This window comes from Neolamprologus multifasciatus, chromosome 15 (assembly GCF_963576455.1).
Source record: "Neolamprologus multifasciatus chromosome 15, fNeoMul1.2, whole genome shotgun sequence".
In the NCBI taxonomy this organism is placed as follows: Eukaryota; Metazoa; Chordata; class Actinopteri; order Cichliformes; family Cichlidae; genus Neolamprologus; species Neolamprologus multifasciatus.
The window spans coordinates 14,061,807-14,079,387 of record NC_140453.1 but is presented as its reverse complement, the minus strand read 5'-3'; the positions used below and the strand labels follow the sequence as shown (position 1 = coordinate 14,079,387).

The 17,581-nt window shown below is 41.3% G+C and overlaps 2 protein-coding genes across 2 annotated transcripts; one reads left to right on the top strand and one right to left on the bottom strand.

Annotated features, from left to right (window-relative positions):
* Nucleotides 1–1,454: 1,454 nt before the first annotated feature.
* On the bottom strand, nt 1,455–10,668 carry kcns3b (potassium voltage-gated channel, delayed-rectifier, subfamily S, member 3b). The gene is made up of 3 exons (XM_085133855.1): nt 9,786–10,668; nt 9,007–9,737; nt 1,455–8,525 (listed from the first exon to the last, which is right to left on the bottom strand). The coding sequence occupies exon 3, from the start codon at nt 8,519–8,521 to the stop codon at nt 7,025–7,027; it is 1,497 nt and encodes a 498-aa protein (XP_084989981.1). The 5' UTR covers nt 8,522–8,525; nt 9,007–9,737; nt 9,786–10,668; the 3' UTR covers nt 1,455–7,024.
* Nucleotides 10,669–10,762: 94 nt separating this feature from the next.
* Nucleotides 10,763–17,099, top strand: LOC146501769 (uncharacterized). The gene is made up of 21 exons (XM_085133851.1): nt 10,763–10,898; nt 10,979–11,037; nt 11,129–11,215; nt 11,306–11,427; nt 11,559–11,702; nt 11,847–11,945; nt 12,029–12,199; nt 12,505–12,607; nt 12,812–13,026; nt 13,301–13,451; nt 13,539–13,750; nt 13,829–13,943; nt 14,052–14,251; nt 14,326–14,440; nt 14,518–14,687; nt 14,758–14,852; nt 15,042–15,172; nt 15,872–16,061; nt 16,177–16,315; nt 16,411–16,504; nt 16,663–17,099. The coding sequence occupies exons 1-21, from the start codon at nt 10,876–10,878 to the stop codon at nt 16,731–16,733; spliced, it is 2,706 nt and encodes a 901-aa protein (XP_084989977.1). The 5' UTR covers nt 10,763–10,875; the 3' UTR covers nt 16,734–17,099.
* The last annotated feature ends 482 nt before the right edge of the window (nt 17,100–17,581 follow it).

Here is a 17,581-nt window from a genome sequence, read left to right as displayed (position 1 = left end):
TTAGAGAACACTGGAGTACAATAATAATAATATACTGTACACAACTGCACAGAATAGAATAGAATAGAATAAAATATACAATGGAATATAAATAGAATACAAATGCTATATACAACTGAGTAAAAATACAACTTTGTCAGAAAAAGAGTATTGCACTTAGTCTTATTGCACATGTGTGAGTTTGTGTGTGTTTGATCAGCTGCAAAAGTCTTTGTTGTAGAGTCTGACAGCAGTGGGGAGGAAAGACCTGTGAAATCTCTCCGTCCCACACCGTGGGTGCTGCAGCCTGCTACTGAAGGAGCTGCTCAGTGCTGTCAGAGTCTCCTGCATGGGGTGGGAGATGTTGTCCAACAGGGATGACAGCTTAGCCACCATTCTCCTGTCACTCACCACCTCCACTGGGTCCAGAGGGCATCCTAGAACAGAGCTGGCCCTGTGGATCAGCCTGTTCTGTCTCTTACCAGCAGACCACACCATAAAAGATGGCTGAGGCCACCACAGAGTCACAGAAGGTCTTCAGGAGTGGGCCCTTCACTCCAAAAGACCTGAGTCTCCGCAGCAGGTATAGTCTGCTCTGACCTTTCCTGTAGAGGGCGTCTGAATTATGAGTCCAGTCCAGTTTGTTGTTCAGATGAACACCAAGGTATCTGTAGCTGTCCACAGCATCAGTGTCCATACCTTGGATGTTCAGTGGTTGCAGTGTAGGATGTTTGTGCCTGTGGAAGTCTACCACCAGCTCCTTGGTTTTATTAGTGTTGATTTGGAGGTAGTTCAGCTGGCACCTATTACTATGTTTTTTTTTTATACCTGGTTTCCGTTAGTGTTTGGTATTGTTTATATTTTTGATCGCTTGTACTTTAATAGTCGTCCCAGTGTCTTCCACAAAATTTTAAGTATTCGTCTCTTCCCGTTTTATTTTGACAGTCACTGTGTCATGTAGTTTTACTTCCCCTAGCTCACTGTTTTTGATTAGTTTTAGCTGTTTTCTGTTATCTAGGTTTCTACTCCTCTCTGATTGCCCTCTGTGTTTCTATGTGTATTTAAAACTTCAGTTTTTATTTGTTTTCTTTATTGCATTGTACTGTTTCCTCGTGTGTTTCACGAGCCACTGGATTTTGTTACTCTGTATTTCGGGGGTCTCTTTGGCTGTGTTTTGTATTTGTATTTTGGGACTTATATCAGCCAAATAAGCAGCTCATGTTTTGTTATTATCATACAGAAAATGATTACTTCAAGTTATTCCTGTTAAAGGTGGTTCTATGAACTACTGAATTACAAGATGTACTTAATTTTTTAAGGACATCATCTGTGAACATGTTAGGCTCTAAAAATCTGGACTTTCTTTTAATTTGGAGCCCACATGCACGTCGACCATCTTTCATTAAGTCTTAACTCACTGTTATTTATATTATAACACTGTTATATATATTATAACACTTCTATACTAGGCTAACCTTAATGCATGGTGGGCTGGTGCAGCATGCCTCAGCAGAATTTCACACCACATAAAAAGTCCCCTTTGCCTCTTGCACATTCATCACTGCATGCAATGACCTTTTCCTCATGTGAGAGGTTCACTGACAGATGCTGTTATAGACCCAGAGGGTTTTTAAATATACAGATTTAAACTCATACCTGAAAACAAATGTCAGATATTTCAAGTGTAGATTTCTGTTTTTCTCTTTGAAATATCAAAACACACTGAAGCCACACAGATGGATAAGCGTGAAAGCCTGCAATGCTTCTTTCCCCCCTCCATCATTCTTTTCGGTGACTTTTGTTTAACATTAATGTCCACCAGACGCTGCTGAAGTATCCCCTCCTGACAGCACTGCCAGCTGAAAGACATCACTGTCTCTACTGCGCACAAACAACTCACTTCAAATTAAGATCAAAGTGCTGACTGGCGATTATGGCCATAAATCCAGAGGAGGGGGGAAAGCTCCTTAAATACATTTTATTGATTTGCTTTTATTTTTCAGCTCATGAAAGTAGTCACAGTGTTTCTGACAGGAGTTCAATTGTCCAGTGACACCTTTTATCCCAGTACGCTAATACTCTACATCAACTCGGATTAAGGTTTTATTTGGCCCAACAGAAGTATTGTAGTAAGCAGTTTCACTTCAGCCTTAATGTAATGAAGGTGGTTGTTTCTTTTAAAATTAAAAAAAGAAAAGCCTAACGGGGAAGTCTGGAACTCCCTGAAACTCACTGTGACATTTCTGCTGACACATTCGATGTGACCTTAACAGGTAAGTGCATTTATTATTTACACCAGCAACACCCCGGCCAACGTCACCCTGTCCTGCAAAATGACATGTTCCTGTAGTAAATGCATTTTTGCATGCAGTGGAGAATTTTAGTACCTGTTAGAGAGTTCTGCTGGAGTGAAAGTAACACAGTTACATCTATTCAAGGTTTACTTAATGACTGGATGCAGTGCCAGTTATAAAAAAAAACCTGCCAAGGCGGTTTAAAATAAATGGGCTGTAGGCATATTTAAATACCAAAATAAAGTTGTATTGATTTATTTGATTCCATGAGAATAACAGATCACCATAGATTGTTCTTGTAAATGGTAAATGGACTGCTTCTTTTGTAGTTTTTTTTTGTACCCTGCTTGATCACTTAAAGGACTCTATGCAACATGTCTTATTCACCCACTTACACACACATATTCATACAAGCACTTTCCCCCTATGCCTAAGTGCTTTCTATCTAACATTCACACGCATTCACTCAATGTAATGAATGCACTGGGTTCAGTATTTTGCCCAAGAATACTTTGGCACAAAGACTAGAGCAGCCAGGGATCGAATCACAGCCGAAGATTAACTAACAAAACAGAGTGAGAGCTGCAAGTTTCAGAAACGAGGGCTCATATTCTAACAAAAAAAAAAAAACCCAAACAAACCTTTTAACAGGCTAAAAAATATGTTTTGCTTTGTCAGCCTATAGCTCTGTCCATTTATAAAGCAAAGTGCTTATCATCATATATCATATAGCCACTAATGAACATCAAATTCAACTCTAATGTTCAGCACGCCATCATATGTCAGTCAATGGTTCTCCTTGCTCCCAGTGGTAGTAGCTTCACCAGCTCACCTCACAGGATAGGCAGCATAAACGACCACCAACCAACAGGCTAAAATGACCCATTTGTAGGTTCTAAGCATGTACTATAGTCACAACACTAACATCTAATTTATATCCACAAAATTTGAAATATGCATGACGTATTATTAGGGATGCACCGATACCAATACTGGTATCGGGTATTGGGGCCGATACTGTAAAATGTGTGTGTACTCATACTCGTAAAAGTTAACCGATACCATGAACCGATACTAACTTATTTCATTAATCAGAGGGTGGCATGTCATTTCTGTTGTAGTTTTTTTTTAAATTGGCCACTAGGGGGACATGTGGAGACTCTGCAATAATTTAACAGAAGTGCTTATTTTTCACTTGAAATTTTTTTGTGGTCATTTTTATTAAGATTTTATTTTTTATCGGCAGAGAATAAAATAAAACCTGTCTTCCAATTCATTGTATTTGTGTGTGTGTGTGTGTGTGTGTGTGGTAGAAGTATCGGTTTTTGTACTCTGTATCGCTCTGTATAGCAAGTACTCAGATCCAAGTATCGGTATCGTATCGGTTTGAAAAAATTGGTATCATTGCATCCCTACGTATTATCATCACGTTGCTGAGCAACCACCTAACAATGGCCAGAAGAGTTCGACTGCTCTGATTGCAGAAAGACTTCCACTTGTATAGACGTCTGCAGCTCTCTTGCTCTGTGATATCAGTAACTTTACAGGCTCAGTCGCTACCTTCAGGTCATACTGAATAAAGCATGATGTTCATTTTGTATATCATGACGAGTCAGAAAGGAGGAATAGCCAGGGTTGGCACTCATGAATCCATCCTTTGGTTTCAAAACACCAAAAGCACTCAGGTCAGGGCTTCATGACAGGTCTGCACTAACTGATGGCTGATATATCCACCTTATACTAAGTCTGTCGGTCAGTTGTTTTGTCTGTTATTGCTATAAGTTGCTGAATTTCATTGAAATTTCTCATCACCACATTGCTGCCAGTCTGTTTTCACCCTTCATATATAGTTAGCTGACATCCAACTATATATATGAAACCTATTATTACTACTGTAGTTAACTAAGGCACTTTTAACAAATCTTCATTTTTGGCTTATTGAGGATAAAATGCTTTCTGCTACACAATCAGTAGCAATCCAGTAGATCAGAATCCCTCTGAATCCCACCTGAAAATCACCCGATGTCACCTCATGAAAGGCTTCCTTTTTCTGTTCAACAGCTTATAAACAATTAATTCCATGTTCTTTTCACTGTTTTTACTTGATCTCACCACACAGAAGTTTTGAGGTATCCATCATTTTTACCAGCACATGCAATTTTCTCCTCCAGTAGAAGCCATGACTCCACTGCACTCTGTCTCTATAACTGTTCATCTTTACTGTGTTGACCTTTGAGGGAAGAAGTCCAAATAGTAATACAGAAGTATAAAGGTCTACATAAAAAAAATGGAAGCATCTGCAAACAGTTATGAGACAGGTGCCGAATAATAAACTGTTTGGCTTCTGGCAGCTGGTTCTTTCTTGTGAAACTTTCTGGCATCTGGGTATTTACACTAAAATAAAAAACTGTAATATTTGAATTATTTGAGGACTGGAAATGGAAATGCTTGCAGGAATATGTGCAACGTAAGAGCAACATCAACTAAACATTTGAACCTAGGTGCAACTGTTGTCATGCTACAGTGCAAACTTAAATCTAACAGCTACAATAAGAATAAATAGATGAGAGACACCACCTGCTATGGTAAATGGGCTATATAGGAAGCCTATACAAGATATTGAAATCCACTTTCCTCTTCAAAACCAAAGCACAAGAAGCCACAGGGCTGTGAGTACTGGTGAGGAACAGATATCTGTGCAGTTATCTGTTGCCAACTGTGTTGCATTGTCAGCTGAATGTCCTGGGGCAGATTTCTTAACACATACAGAGAAATAAATGTTCACATTGAATAAAGATTACAGATTTGGTTTTCAATTAAATATTGTCCTCACCGACTAAGTGTAAAGACATGTATGAGTGTGTACAGGTTTTTCAGTTGTATAAAAAGTCTTTTTTACAAAAAATTTTAGTGTTCTTTTGATGTTCATTTTTATCTGCATCAAGAAGTCATAAAAAATGGTATCGTGGCCGAATAACGGAACCTCGACTTTAGTATTTTACTCTGTTGAGAGGTGTTGTGCCTTATTATTATTATCACTGCGCAATATTCACAGCAATCTACATTTCAGAAAAGCAGCACTACCATTTTATTGTAACCATTATTCTAACAGTGCCTCAAATGTATGAGATCGTTACTTCCTTTCATTTTGTTGCAGCGGATGCTTCGGGGCCTCAACGTGAATGATGTCTAACTGTGACCTCTCAGTGAAGGGCATGAGGTGCGAGCAGTTCAAACAAGAATTGAATGGAGAGCAGAAATCGTCCAATATTTCCCTTTATTCATGTGGTGACTCCTCACATGTTTTATTTTTTTGTTTGTTTTTTAGAAAGATATCCTGACAAATACGGACAGTCGTGCCTCTGGAAAGATGCACACTGCATGCATGCCTGCAAAATCACCGTCACGTACTGTATGCCATCAACTGTGCTCTTCACTTGTGCATGTAAATTTATTGATAATCAGTAGGTGTCTGCGCCAGTTCTGTCATTACAATAAAATGCAACTGACAAAGGCAATAAACCCAAAGTGTGGAATAAGCAATATGCTAATCTGGTTACTGAGCACACCTGATACACGAAACCAAGTGATCGAAACTCATTTGTTACTTCTAAGGAATAATCAGACGGTAATGCCGTTTATCTGTTCAGGTTAAGCCTCAGTTAGTCTGTGTGTTTGAACAGAAACCGGCTTCTCGTGCAGCCTTTTAAGGTGCTTTTAAATGTTTTTTCCTCAACCGCCATCAAATTCATGTTTGAATTGTTTCCGGTCAGCTGCATGAGCACCTTTAGACGCCTGCAGAGAAAAGTTTGGTAGGGCAGCGTCCATCCAAGCAGAAATTATAACAGGGGACAGGACATCAATACATTCAGGGAGAGATAAGGCTGAAGAATACCACAAAAAAGAAGGTTTCTTTGCATTTTCAAAGTGTTGCACTCCTCAAAAAGTACATTCGGCACATTGATTACCTGATGTGAGTTTAAACTCGCGAGAAGAAATAAATACAAACGCTTGAATCTTAAGCTTATCTGAACGGGCACAAATGAGCAGCACCTGTCTTGTGAGTTTTATTTCATGTCCACATGAGTTCTCCTTTCCCCGAGATGCTAGAACTGTCCAAAATGAACAAAAGCGAAATAAAAACCCGGCACATCAGCGACTTCCACGGTGCTCTGAGAGGAATGTGACACCTCTCTTCATCAATTTTTGTGCCTAATTCTACTATTTTTATTACTCTCTTTCAAAATGCACTTATTTTTGGTCATGCAGCCAACGTTGAGATCTATAACGCCATTTTTAAACATCAAACTGTGCTGTTGTCATCCTAGACTTTTGCATTTGGCAAACTCTCTGTCTGAACTTTTCAGCAAGCAGGAAATCAATAAAGGACATTACTTTGAAAAACATTAACATTATGGCCTCCTACATGCATCATTGCAGTTTTCTCAAGCAGAAAATGGGCTTTCAAACCTCTGAGCAAGGTTCAGATAATTCCCTTTAGATTTCCCGGTTTTAGCGACGCTGTATATTTCAGCCACAGCTATTCCCCCTGTAGACAGAGAGCGGGAGAGAGAGAGAAAGAGAGAGAGATAGAGGAGGGAAAAAACTTCATGGCCACAATATTTCTCTGTCAAATTGCAGGGGGAAGACAGTGCAGGAAGGCAGGGTCAGTGATGGAGCACTCTGCCCCGAGAGGCAGAGACTGACTCGCAGTCATAAAGGGAGTGATGCTCGGTGAAATGGCAGAAATCTCATTTGGCTGCTCCATTTTCACAAGCATCATTATCGTACACCTCGATGTCCTGGAGACTAGAGGCGTCCGTATCGTCCCCTCCGCTGCTCCCACTGTTCCTAAAGGCGATGCTTCCTATAAAGGGGTACACGCTTCCCGTTAACAGTTCTCTGATGTTGTAATGAGGGAGTTCTGGATCTTGTCTTTCGGGCTTGGTGATGCACTGTCCCTCCATGGCTTTGTTTCTTTGATAGTACTTTGAAAACTTGTTAAAGATGATGGTGATGGGAAGAGCCACCACTAGCAGGCCACAGATGATACACACGGTGGCCACAATCTTCCCCGCCACCGTCACGGGGCAGGTGTCCCCGTAGCCGACTGTGGTCATGGTGATTGTGGCCCACCACCAACCTGAAGGTATTGTCCCCAAATCGGTGTCCTCTTCCTTCTCCGCGAAGTAGATGAGAGCAGAAAAGATGGAGATTCCCACCGAGAGGAAGAGAAGGAGCAAGCCCACCTCCTGGTAGCTGTGGCGGACGGTGGCCCCCAGCGCTCGCAGTCCGATGGAGTGGCGAGCCAGCTTGAGGATTCTGAGAACCCGCATGAGGCGCAGAACCTGCACCACTTTCCCCACGTTTTCTAGGTCCTCGTTCTCCTCTGCGCTATCCTCGTCGGCGGTCTCCAGAGCTAAGGTGGCATAAAATGGCAAAATCGAAGCGGCGTCGATTATGTTCAAGGGGTTTCCGAGAAACTTCCGTCGGGAGGGCGCGACAATTAACCTGATTATGAACTCTGCGGAGAAGCAGACGATGCAAACCGCCTCCAGTCTAGTGAGCACGGGGTCCTCGATGGGCCTGTCACTATCATCCACACGCTGAAACTCTGGCATGCTGTGAACACACATGGCAACGATGGAGGTCAACACCACACTGAGGGAAGCCACAGCAATGATCTTCGAGGCTCTCGAGTGACCCGGATCCTCCAGTCTGAGCCACACGTAGCTGCGAATTTCTGCACACCAGGCACCTTTAAACTTGGCGAGGTCTTTATCGAGAGCAGAGAGCTCCTCAAACGAGGAGTCGAAACTCGGCTCCTGCTGGTCTTCGCTCCTGACGTCCCAGTCTCTGTCCTCAATGTACTCCTTCCTCTCGTGGTACCAGTTGCTGCAGCAGGGGCTGAGGTGGAGCTCCTTGATACCCCAGTACTCAATCTCTTGGCAGAAAGAAAAAACGCACAACTCTTCCATCATGTGGATTTGTCCCGTGTGGTAAAAGTTAAGCACGCAGAGGAAAACCCGAGGATTCCTGTCAAAGTAGTACTCCTTCTCAGCCGGGCTGTAGTCGTCACACAGCTCCAGGATTGCCGTCTCGCTCTGGCAGCACAGCAGACGAGCCAAACGCGTGTGAGGAAAGCGGAGCACCATATCAGGATCCAGTTCATGCCGTACCCCTCCCACATTGAGGTGGACCTGGTCCTCCTCATCCCCTCGCCGGTGGAGGATTTGCCCATACCCCATGATCCTGAAAACACATTCACAGTGAAGTCAGTTCATTCTAGCAGACTTTTTGTGTCTTTTTTTTATAACAACTAAAATGTCCACAAGGATTTCCCAGTGAAGAGTAACCGTAACGTTTAAATGGATGGTTTCTATCAAGACACATTTGACTGCACTGTTTGTAGAATACATTAGTCTTCGGAAGGAGGGAGGGGGATCAATACCACACACACAGGAAATGGCTTATACTGAGTGAGCAGAGAGGCATGAGGTGCTGTCACATGTACAGGATTACCACTAGAAAAATATCATTTTACAAACTGATTTCCAGCCCTCGTCTACATTTTTGTGTAGATATTTTTAAACAGTTGAATTCTAGACACTAAGCTGGTTTAAGTGAAGCTGAGTTTTTCAAATTAAAGTTTTTTGTTTTTTTTTAATTGGTTAATAAGGACCTGATAAGTCTGTCAATTATAGGGTCTTGATGCAAAGGTTGAAAAACATACCTGTATTTGGAGCGTTTCTTTCCATGAAAAAGAACTTTTATCCTGTCGTTTTGCTTTTCATCTTCTCCTGAAATGCCGCACAGAGCAGGTCAGCGGAGGGAGTGAGGCGCCGCAGCTCCCCGGACGGGACAAGAAGAGCTGGAGGCGGGACAGAAGCGCGGAGGCAGTTTGTTCCCTTTTCTAGGGAACAGGGAGGGGCAAGGGAGGAGAGGAGAGGGCAGCGAGAGACTGGGAACACCTCTTGAGAAATTTATAACGTATGTAACCTAGTCGCTTTATTTTAAAAGAGCCTCCAAAATGATTATGTTTCTGTCCTGGGCTATCACTTACTCCCTCTTTAAATGTCACTTCAGATGTGCTCAATGTCCCTTACAAACCTCTCTTGTTCTGTATTTGAGTGAAACAGCTGCAGTTGAAACAGCTGCAGTTGAACCTGCGCGGAGACAGCGCACTGGCTGCAGAGAGCGAAGTAACTAATAAATGACATTTTAATCCACTTTGAGAAAGCGCTGCCGGGAGGCGAACTGCCAAACCAGACTCTAAAACGCTACTCATCAAACAGGTGCTGTTCAACGTTTATAAATCAGGTTTTATAACTTACCAAACTCCGTGTTTTTATCCCCTCAAAGAAAGAAACCTCAGCATCTCCCACAACTTCTGTGTGCGATACGGAAGACCAAAACGGCCAAGGTTAAGAAGCACAAAAAATTTGACAAAAATAAATGTATATGCTATAAAAAAAATATTAAAATAAATTAATGCAGGCATTTAAAAAAAACTGATATAATTTATTTTGTTTGCTTTTATTGCTGGATTGTATAAGTATTTACTTAAAGTATATTGTATTTTTTTTAAAAGTTTAATTAATAATGTTTTAGTGGAGGAAAAATAAATAATAAAATAAAATGAACTAAACAATAAATAGGGGGATTGATGAAAACCTAAATAATACAGAAATATGAAATTACTTCATGCTTTCTAAATTAACTATAATAATATTTTATGGTGTATTTGATGATAATTTGTCTGAAGTATCTTTGTTTGTTTTAATTTTTGATTTTTAGCAGTTTTGACCCTCCATAAAATCTGTCTTCACTTCCTAAAAGCACAGGGGATTTCCTGAGTGCTTCCTGCTCTTTAGGACTTAAAAACTCAATTTGCCATTTTAATATCTATGTCCTTTCTGAATAAATGTGTGTACAAATCTTCAGGGCTACACAAGGGTTGTTGATAGTTATTCTATTGATATCTTCTGACCCCAGTGGCACCTCTCAAGACCCCAACTTCATTTTGACTTTTTCTAATTGGTTTTACTGTGAATTTGTGACATTTTTGAATTTACACCACTCATTTCAACTTAGGTGGGTTATTGGAAGATTGTATGAAAAATCTCACACCTTCATTTTTATTTTACTTTATTCACATAGACTTGCTCCCTCAACTGAAGAACGTAAAACCAGCAGTTATTACAAAACACTGCTGCCTTTTTTAAATTAATTTCTGCTTTGGTTTTGTACTATAACTTTTAATTTTTAAATGCTGTCCAGAGTTTGGATGAATTCTCAGTATATAATAAAACAAAACAAACACACATGCTTCATTTTATTAATTATTTACTTTACAACAGTTCATTTGGTTGGACAAGCATATTTGAATTTAATTCCAGTACAAGTGCCGTCAGCATTTTTGCAGCTCAGGTAAAACTCACTTCCACCCAATCAACCTCATCAGGCTCCAACGAGATCCACCTGTGTGTGGCTGCAACCTCCCTCATCTTACCCAAAGAGGAACCTTTAGGTCCCCTACAAACTTCTTTAAAAACGTCAAAAACAGAGACGCTAAAATTACCGCTTCCCCACCTCTTGTGCCATGGGTCACTCATTAGGATTGGGGTTTGTAGCTTTATTTTTCTAAGAACCTTTTCAGTTAAACTTTCAGATTTTTGTCTTTAACTGATTAAGTTGTTTTTCAGGTGGTTCATTCTTTTGATAGTTGTTATGAACACAGAGGCTCAAAAGAGGCCCCCTTTAAGTAAGTTTTATTTATTTTTTTTATAGTTTTTCCTAAAAATGTCACTTAATCAAACTACTGCTTACTTACTCGCATAAATGTTTATTTCCAGATATCACCGCTCAGTGTCTGGGGAATGTGATGCGTGTGGATGTTGGTCCACTTGGAGGAAATCTTATGAAAATTACTGCCGTCATGAGTAAGCTGAAAATTATTTCTCTTTGGCTTCTTGCCTCTTAAAGCTTAATTTTTCTCACTTTTTTTTTTTTTGTGTTCCTTATCATCTCAGATAACACTGCAATTCCTCTTACGCCAAGTTTAGCCTCGCAGTGTGGCATCAGTGTGAAGATTGATCTGCTGGGAAACGCCTTGATTTATGCCTCTCTTCAAAACTGTTTTGTTCACAATGTGGTAATGTAACAAAGATAAAGACAGAATTATTAGAGGTTGTTGTTGTGTTCTTTTTCTTTTTTCAAAGCACCCAATGTGTGTCCTATGCTTGTGTTAACTCTTTTTTTTTTTTTTTTTTTTTTTTGGGGTAGGATGATAAAGAATTCACCACTGCTTTGCATCTTCGACTGCATGGAAACCAGTTGTTTGAAGACGAGGTGTACCAGGTGGTTAAAACCTGTCGCTACACTCCCTGGGCCTTCAGGGAAATCATCTGTGACCACAACTATATGGAGGCAAGTGACTGCAGCAAAACCTTCTCTGGTCATATTCCCATCTATATGATAGTGGCGCTATAGCCCATAAGAGCATCAAGGCTAAAACAGTTCCTGGAGAGGTGAGAGATGGCTTATCATTGACTCGAAGGGTCTCGTTTCTAGGTGTCTGTGAAGAGGGCAGCTGCAGATGATTACGGCCTTCCTGCATATTCCGAGCAACAGGGCAGTCCAGAGTTTGCTTATACTCGACGAGCCGCAGAGGTTAGAGGAGCTCATTTGGCCTCTCGTCTATTCTCAGAAACCATCTCTGCATGTAAAGTCACGCTTTGGTGTTTGCCTTACAGAAACGCCCCATAGACGCAGGATACATAATCACAACAGTTGTGTTCTTCACACCTGAGGAGAGGATCATGAAGGCGACTGAGGCCCACCAAAGGGGGTACGGGGTAGGAAACACTCCCACCAGGGTGATTCTCCGGAGTTCAAAGTCTGCACTGGCAACGTACACCCAGACTGTGAGTAAACTGCAGATCGCATGCTTTTCATACATGCCTGACATGACCTGGCATCTTGTTTACAGACAGCCTCTGGTTAAAGTAGTTGCAGCCCATTAGATGGCTCACACTTGCAGTCAGTAACCAATTGGATTTAGATTAAATCATATGATCAGACTACCTTTTTAAACTTGTTACGGTCTCACAGCGATTTGACAAGATAAAGTACATATGGCCCATTAGCCTGCATTTCCACGTGCTAACAAACTGCTCTTTTGCACACATGCTTTATCATCAATGTATTAAATGGTTATCTCACCCTGCAGGTAGCAGGGGTGCCCATGAAGGTCTTCAAAACCTCGACTATCTTTGAGAAGCAGTGGCTGACTGCTCGAGTTGATGCTGTAGCTGCTTGTCCAGTGCTGGATGGTAATTAAACTCTAACCATGTGAAAGTTGCAGGGAACTCGTGTCATCTAGTGTTTAAAACCTGAAGGCTTTAGCAGTTAAACCCGCAATGTGTGGTTTAGAAATGCTAAGCTGTTAACAAAGTTGTCTGTCAGCAGACCTTGTAGCCTCTAAATCCTCTATAGTAAAGTGTCTGTTTTGGCCTCTGATTGTGCCTTATGTGCAGGTCATAGTGTTTCCTTCACACCCACCATGATCACTTGGCGCCTGCCCCAACGCATTGACCCCTTAATGTCCTCTGGGCGGGTTCAGCTCTTGGAGGTGTACTTAGGAATCAACGGTCAGAGGCTTGATCCTACTCAGATGCCGGCCAAGCTGTCTGCCGACGACTCGTACATCATTGTTCAGATTCCTGTTGGGGCTGACGGTGGATACTTTAAGGTGAAAGGCAGTTGTTTTTATAAGAAATCAAGATTTGTATCAAGTATATACTGATAAATGGCTTCCTTGGCCTTTTAAGATGGCAAAGTAGTAAAAGCCACATTTCACTGTGAAATGAGGGCCCATTTCCAAAGCGGAGCCTCCAAAAGAGTTGCTCTACAAGCATTAAAGCAGGAATCTTATAAAGAATTATTACAACTTTTGTTCTGCTTTTAGATATGTTCCATTAGGAGTAGTCATAATGACAAATTCTTGGTTTTAAAATGATAAACAGAGCCATATCCAGGGAAATCGGTATCTCCTCTCCTACACAATCGAACCCATGCTGGAGTTGTTCTGGACTGAAGATGGAGAAGACACAAGATACAAAGTCTTGTTTCCCATCACGACGCCTTTGTTGTCACTGAATCTTCAAGTTTTTGACGGCGAGTCTCACCATCCCACTTATCATATATTATGATTATTTGTGTAAAGTGAAAGCTCTCTGAATTCCTCTTCTCTCGTCCCTACAGAGACTGTTCCAAAGCAGCAAGTGTTTAAACTGGTGCTTGGGCATTTTGCTCCTGACGTGGCGCTGATGAACATCACCTTCCCCTCTGAGGTTTTGACTATAGCACAGTGCCGTGCCAGAGGCTTTAACATCAGAGAGCAATTGTCCCCTAACAGCAGCTTGAAAGTCTTTACACTTGAAGTGCCCTTCACAGACCCTGCTGTGCTACAATCGGTAAGATTTAATTTCAGCTTGAGGGCAGAATATTAATGCATATTTAATTTAACTGCTAATCTTTCCATTTCCCTACAGAGGGGAATGGGATTTATAGTCTACTCTCTTCACCTGACCTTTGGTTTGCTGGTGCTGAATGAGTTTGCTCCATTTTCTCACACGGCTTACCTGGAAGCCACACTGGAAGACAGGGGTCTGTATGGATGTTTTATATACAAATGTAAACACAAGCCTAAAATTTTTGTCATGACCTTGCACCAGCTGCAGGCCAGGGTTCTTGATGCATTTTTAATCTCTGCAGTTCCTCCTTCGGTCTCTGGAAGCTGTGATTACCAGAACTTTTATGTCCTTGTGAAACATGGAACCTCACACTTCAACTTTCAGACCATGGTGGGAAAGCGACTGCTGACACCAGGTTTGGCTCAGCAGTATGGCTACATGGAGAACGCAACTCACTTCAATCTTGTTGTGCCGTTTGCAGCCCCTGATGTTGAGTTTGAGGTATTTTGTGCTTTGCTGTAGATGAGAATCTTCTGTTTAACGTCCTGCTTGCTCTAACTTGAACAATGTTTCAGGCTATTACACCAACTTCCATTAGGACCAGAATTGACGTGATCCTGAAGGCTCCAGAATCTAACGTGCCCATCAGTGACTTCTCGATGGCTTGCAATTTCTTCTCACCGCTCACTGGTTGGTTTGGGTTTCTTGTTGTTTAAATAACTTTTCCTTGGCGAGTTCGAGTCTAGTGTTTAAACTGTTCTTTTCAGAGTGTTTCCCTAATGGTACCATAACCACTCTGGCTGTGAAACTGGAGTCTGTTCCCAGCCTGAACCCCAGTGAGCTCACGCTGCTCGACCCCACCTGCGGTCCAGTCTACAGTGATGACCGCTACGCTTACTTTGTCTTCACTGCTAACTCCTGTGGAACTACCAGAAAGGTATTGTCACTGCACAACTTGATGACTAATGCTGAGGCTGATCTGACTGTCTTTAACTTTGTTCCCTTAGTTTTTGCCCAATGCGATGCTTTACGAAAATGACATCTCTGTGCCACATGACTTTGAAACAAAAAGTACATCAGACTCCGAGGAAGCAGAATTTGCGTGAGTGTCTTTATTAGGAGACTAAAGTTTTTAAAAGTAACTTGAATCTCTGGACTAAATGGACTCTTTCAGCTTTGCGTTATCCCTTATTCAATCTTTGATACTGAGACAAAGATGAATGTCTGTAGGAATTTTCTCTCTGGTCTTTGCACCTCTGACTGCATTCAAATCTCATGGCTTGTCTTCTAGGCTAAAGGTTTCATGTTACTATGACCTCAACACAACCCACGCTGTGTCCTTCCACACCAGACCTCGCAGGAGTGAACCATATGCTGAAAATGCAAAAGGCCAGCTGCAAGTGGCAATGAGACTTTCTTTGGGTAAGAAGTTGGCATCATTTCATTTTTTTCCACAACACAAATACAACTCCAGCACTGTGGAGAGATTTAAGATTCTTCTCCCCAAAACTCCCTTAAACTGGAAATCATCCTCAAATCATTAAGCAATTTTACATTAATCTTTAACTACCTTTACTAACTAAACCTGCTTTATCTCTAGAAGATCTAATAGTTTTTGAAAACATTTAATCAAAAATTCTGGCAACTAGATGGTTCAGACTTTAAAGGTTGCTGTCATCAGCATGTGGCTAATTTTTCCTGCTTAATGTTGACCATCAGCTTCCAACGGTTTTTACTCCAGGAGCTCCTATAATCTAAAATGCCTTGTTTATTGGGTGTAAGGAGTTGGTATTAAATGTATCGTTTTTGTCATTCTACTTTGAATTTCATCCCTAGGCGCAGCTCTCATTAAAGTAGCTAAGCCTTCACTAAATCTGAGTTTTTATTCTAACATCTCAGAAAATTTGGTTATTGAGCTTTATGCAAGAAGCAAATCAGGAATTTGTTCTGGGAGCTGGCAGCTCCCAAGTAAGTAGGTCCGTGCATGGCCATAATTGGCTGGTGTATATGCAGCATTTGTGGGAAGGCAAATGTCACTTGTGAGAGGGAAAACCTCAATGTCATGAGCTGATTATATTGTTCAAAGCCTCCTGTCATTCCATGCTGTCGCTCTGCACTTAGACAACTCCTTCAGAGAGTTTTACAGACTCGAGGACTCTGCCATCATGAAATATCTCCAGCAGCCGCTGTATTTTGAGGTGGAGCTCATGAGTGCAACAAATCCTCAAGTATCACTGGAGTTGGAGAACTGCTGGGCAACTTTGGATGAGGACAAGATGTCCCAACCCAGATGGGATCTGATCATAAACGGGTAACGCCCAAGCTGGTGTTAACGTATTAGCATAAGCTCTTCCTTCATACTGATGCAAGGATGGGGTAGGGGGACAAAATTTAATTTCTTTTAACGTATCTTTGAAATTGTCCAGCTGTCCACACACAGACCCACACCATGTGGTCTTCCATCCAGTGTGGACTGATGCTAGGGTTCAGTATCCCTCTCACTTTAAGCGCTTTGAGGTCCAGATGTTTGCCTTTAGTGAAAATGAAGAGGATCTAAGTCCTCAGGTAACTCGGCCTGTTTAAAAAAAATTAAAAAAAATCCATGGTTCAGAAAACTGCACATGTAAATCAGTACTCATAAAAACCCTTGCATCTTCTAGGTCTTTATCCACTGTGACGTTGTGATCTGTGATTCCAGAACTCCATTAGGTGGTATTTGTAATGGGCAATGTTCAGACCCAGAGTACAGAAAAGGTATGAGGTCCTTTATAATGGAAAACTTTGTTTCAAGGGTTTGACCCAGAAAAAGAAGAGAACATGGTGTGCCATAGTACTTCTGTCTCAGACTAATTTTCTTTTCAGCCTGTTGAAATTGGTTACTGTTAACTTTCCTCATTCTCTTCTCTCCACAGGTAAAAGACATATCTCAGAGGAACAAAGTTCAAAATCCTTTGTGACATTTGGACCAGTAATTATGAGTTGATACAATAAAAATGTTTGGTTTTTTTTTTTAATTCACCTTTATTGTCCTTTCCTCTGATTTGCTACATGTGGAAATTTGAGTTTTCCAACTAATTCTGAGTATGTAGTCAGTTATGTTGCCTCACCTATCAAATTATGTGAAAAGTCATAATTCAATGTACCTCTTTGGGTTAAGGACTAAGCTAATTAAATCAAATGTACTAAATGGAGTACTCTGCTTTCTTGAGCAGTCAACCAGTGTGTCTTTCCATAGTAGTGTAGTTCCAATGAGGCCACTTTTGCCATCTTCTGCACATCTTTCTGATCTTGTGCTAGCAGGAGGCTCTCAATGGTGGAACAACAGAAGGATTGGAGTTGATTCAGTGTTGTTGATACAGTGCCAAATCACAACAGTGGCCTTAAGGTGTTGTATATTGTAAGGTAAAGACCTACAACAATACAGAGAAAACCCCAACAGTCAAACAATCCCCAATGAGCCAGCACTTTGGTGACACTGAGAAGGAAAAACTCCCTTTTAACTGGAAGAAACCCCTGGCAGAACCAGCCTTAGGGGAGTGGCAGCTATCTGTCGTTACTGGGGGGATGAAAGACGCACTGTGGAAGAGGGCCAGAGATTAATAACTAAAGATTAAATGCAAAGTGTCGTATAAACACACAGAGCGAAGAACAAATACTCAGAGCATCATGGGATGCCCCCAGAAACCCAGGTCATTAGCAGTGTAACTAATGGAGGATTCGGGGTCACCTGAACCCATCCTAACTATATGCTTTAAAAGAAAGTTTTAAACCCAATCTTAAAAGTAGAGAGAGCATTCCACAGAAGAGAAAAGCTGGAAAGCTGAAGGATCA

Excerpts from the sequence above, each read along its gene's own strand:
- LOC146501769 (XM_085133851.1), top strand. The coding sequence starts at position 10,876 with ATGGGTCACTCATTAGGATTGGG. Across the intron at positions 11,703-11,846 it reads GTGACCACAACTATATGGAG|GTGTCTGTGAAGAGGGCAGC; the intron begins GCAAGTGACTGC and ends TCTCGTTTCTAG. Across the intron at positions 13,944-14,051 it reads AGCCACACTGGAAGACAGGG|TTCCTCCTTCGGTCTCTGGA; the intron begins GTCTGTATGGAT and ends TAATCTCTGCAG.
- kcns3b (XM_085133855.1), bottom strand. The coding sequence starts at position 8,521 with ATGGGGTATGGGCAAATCCTCCACCGGCGAGGGGATGAGGAGGACCAG.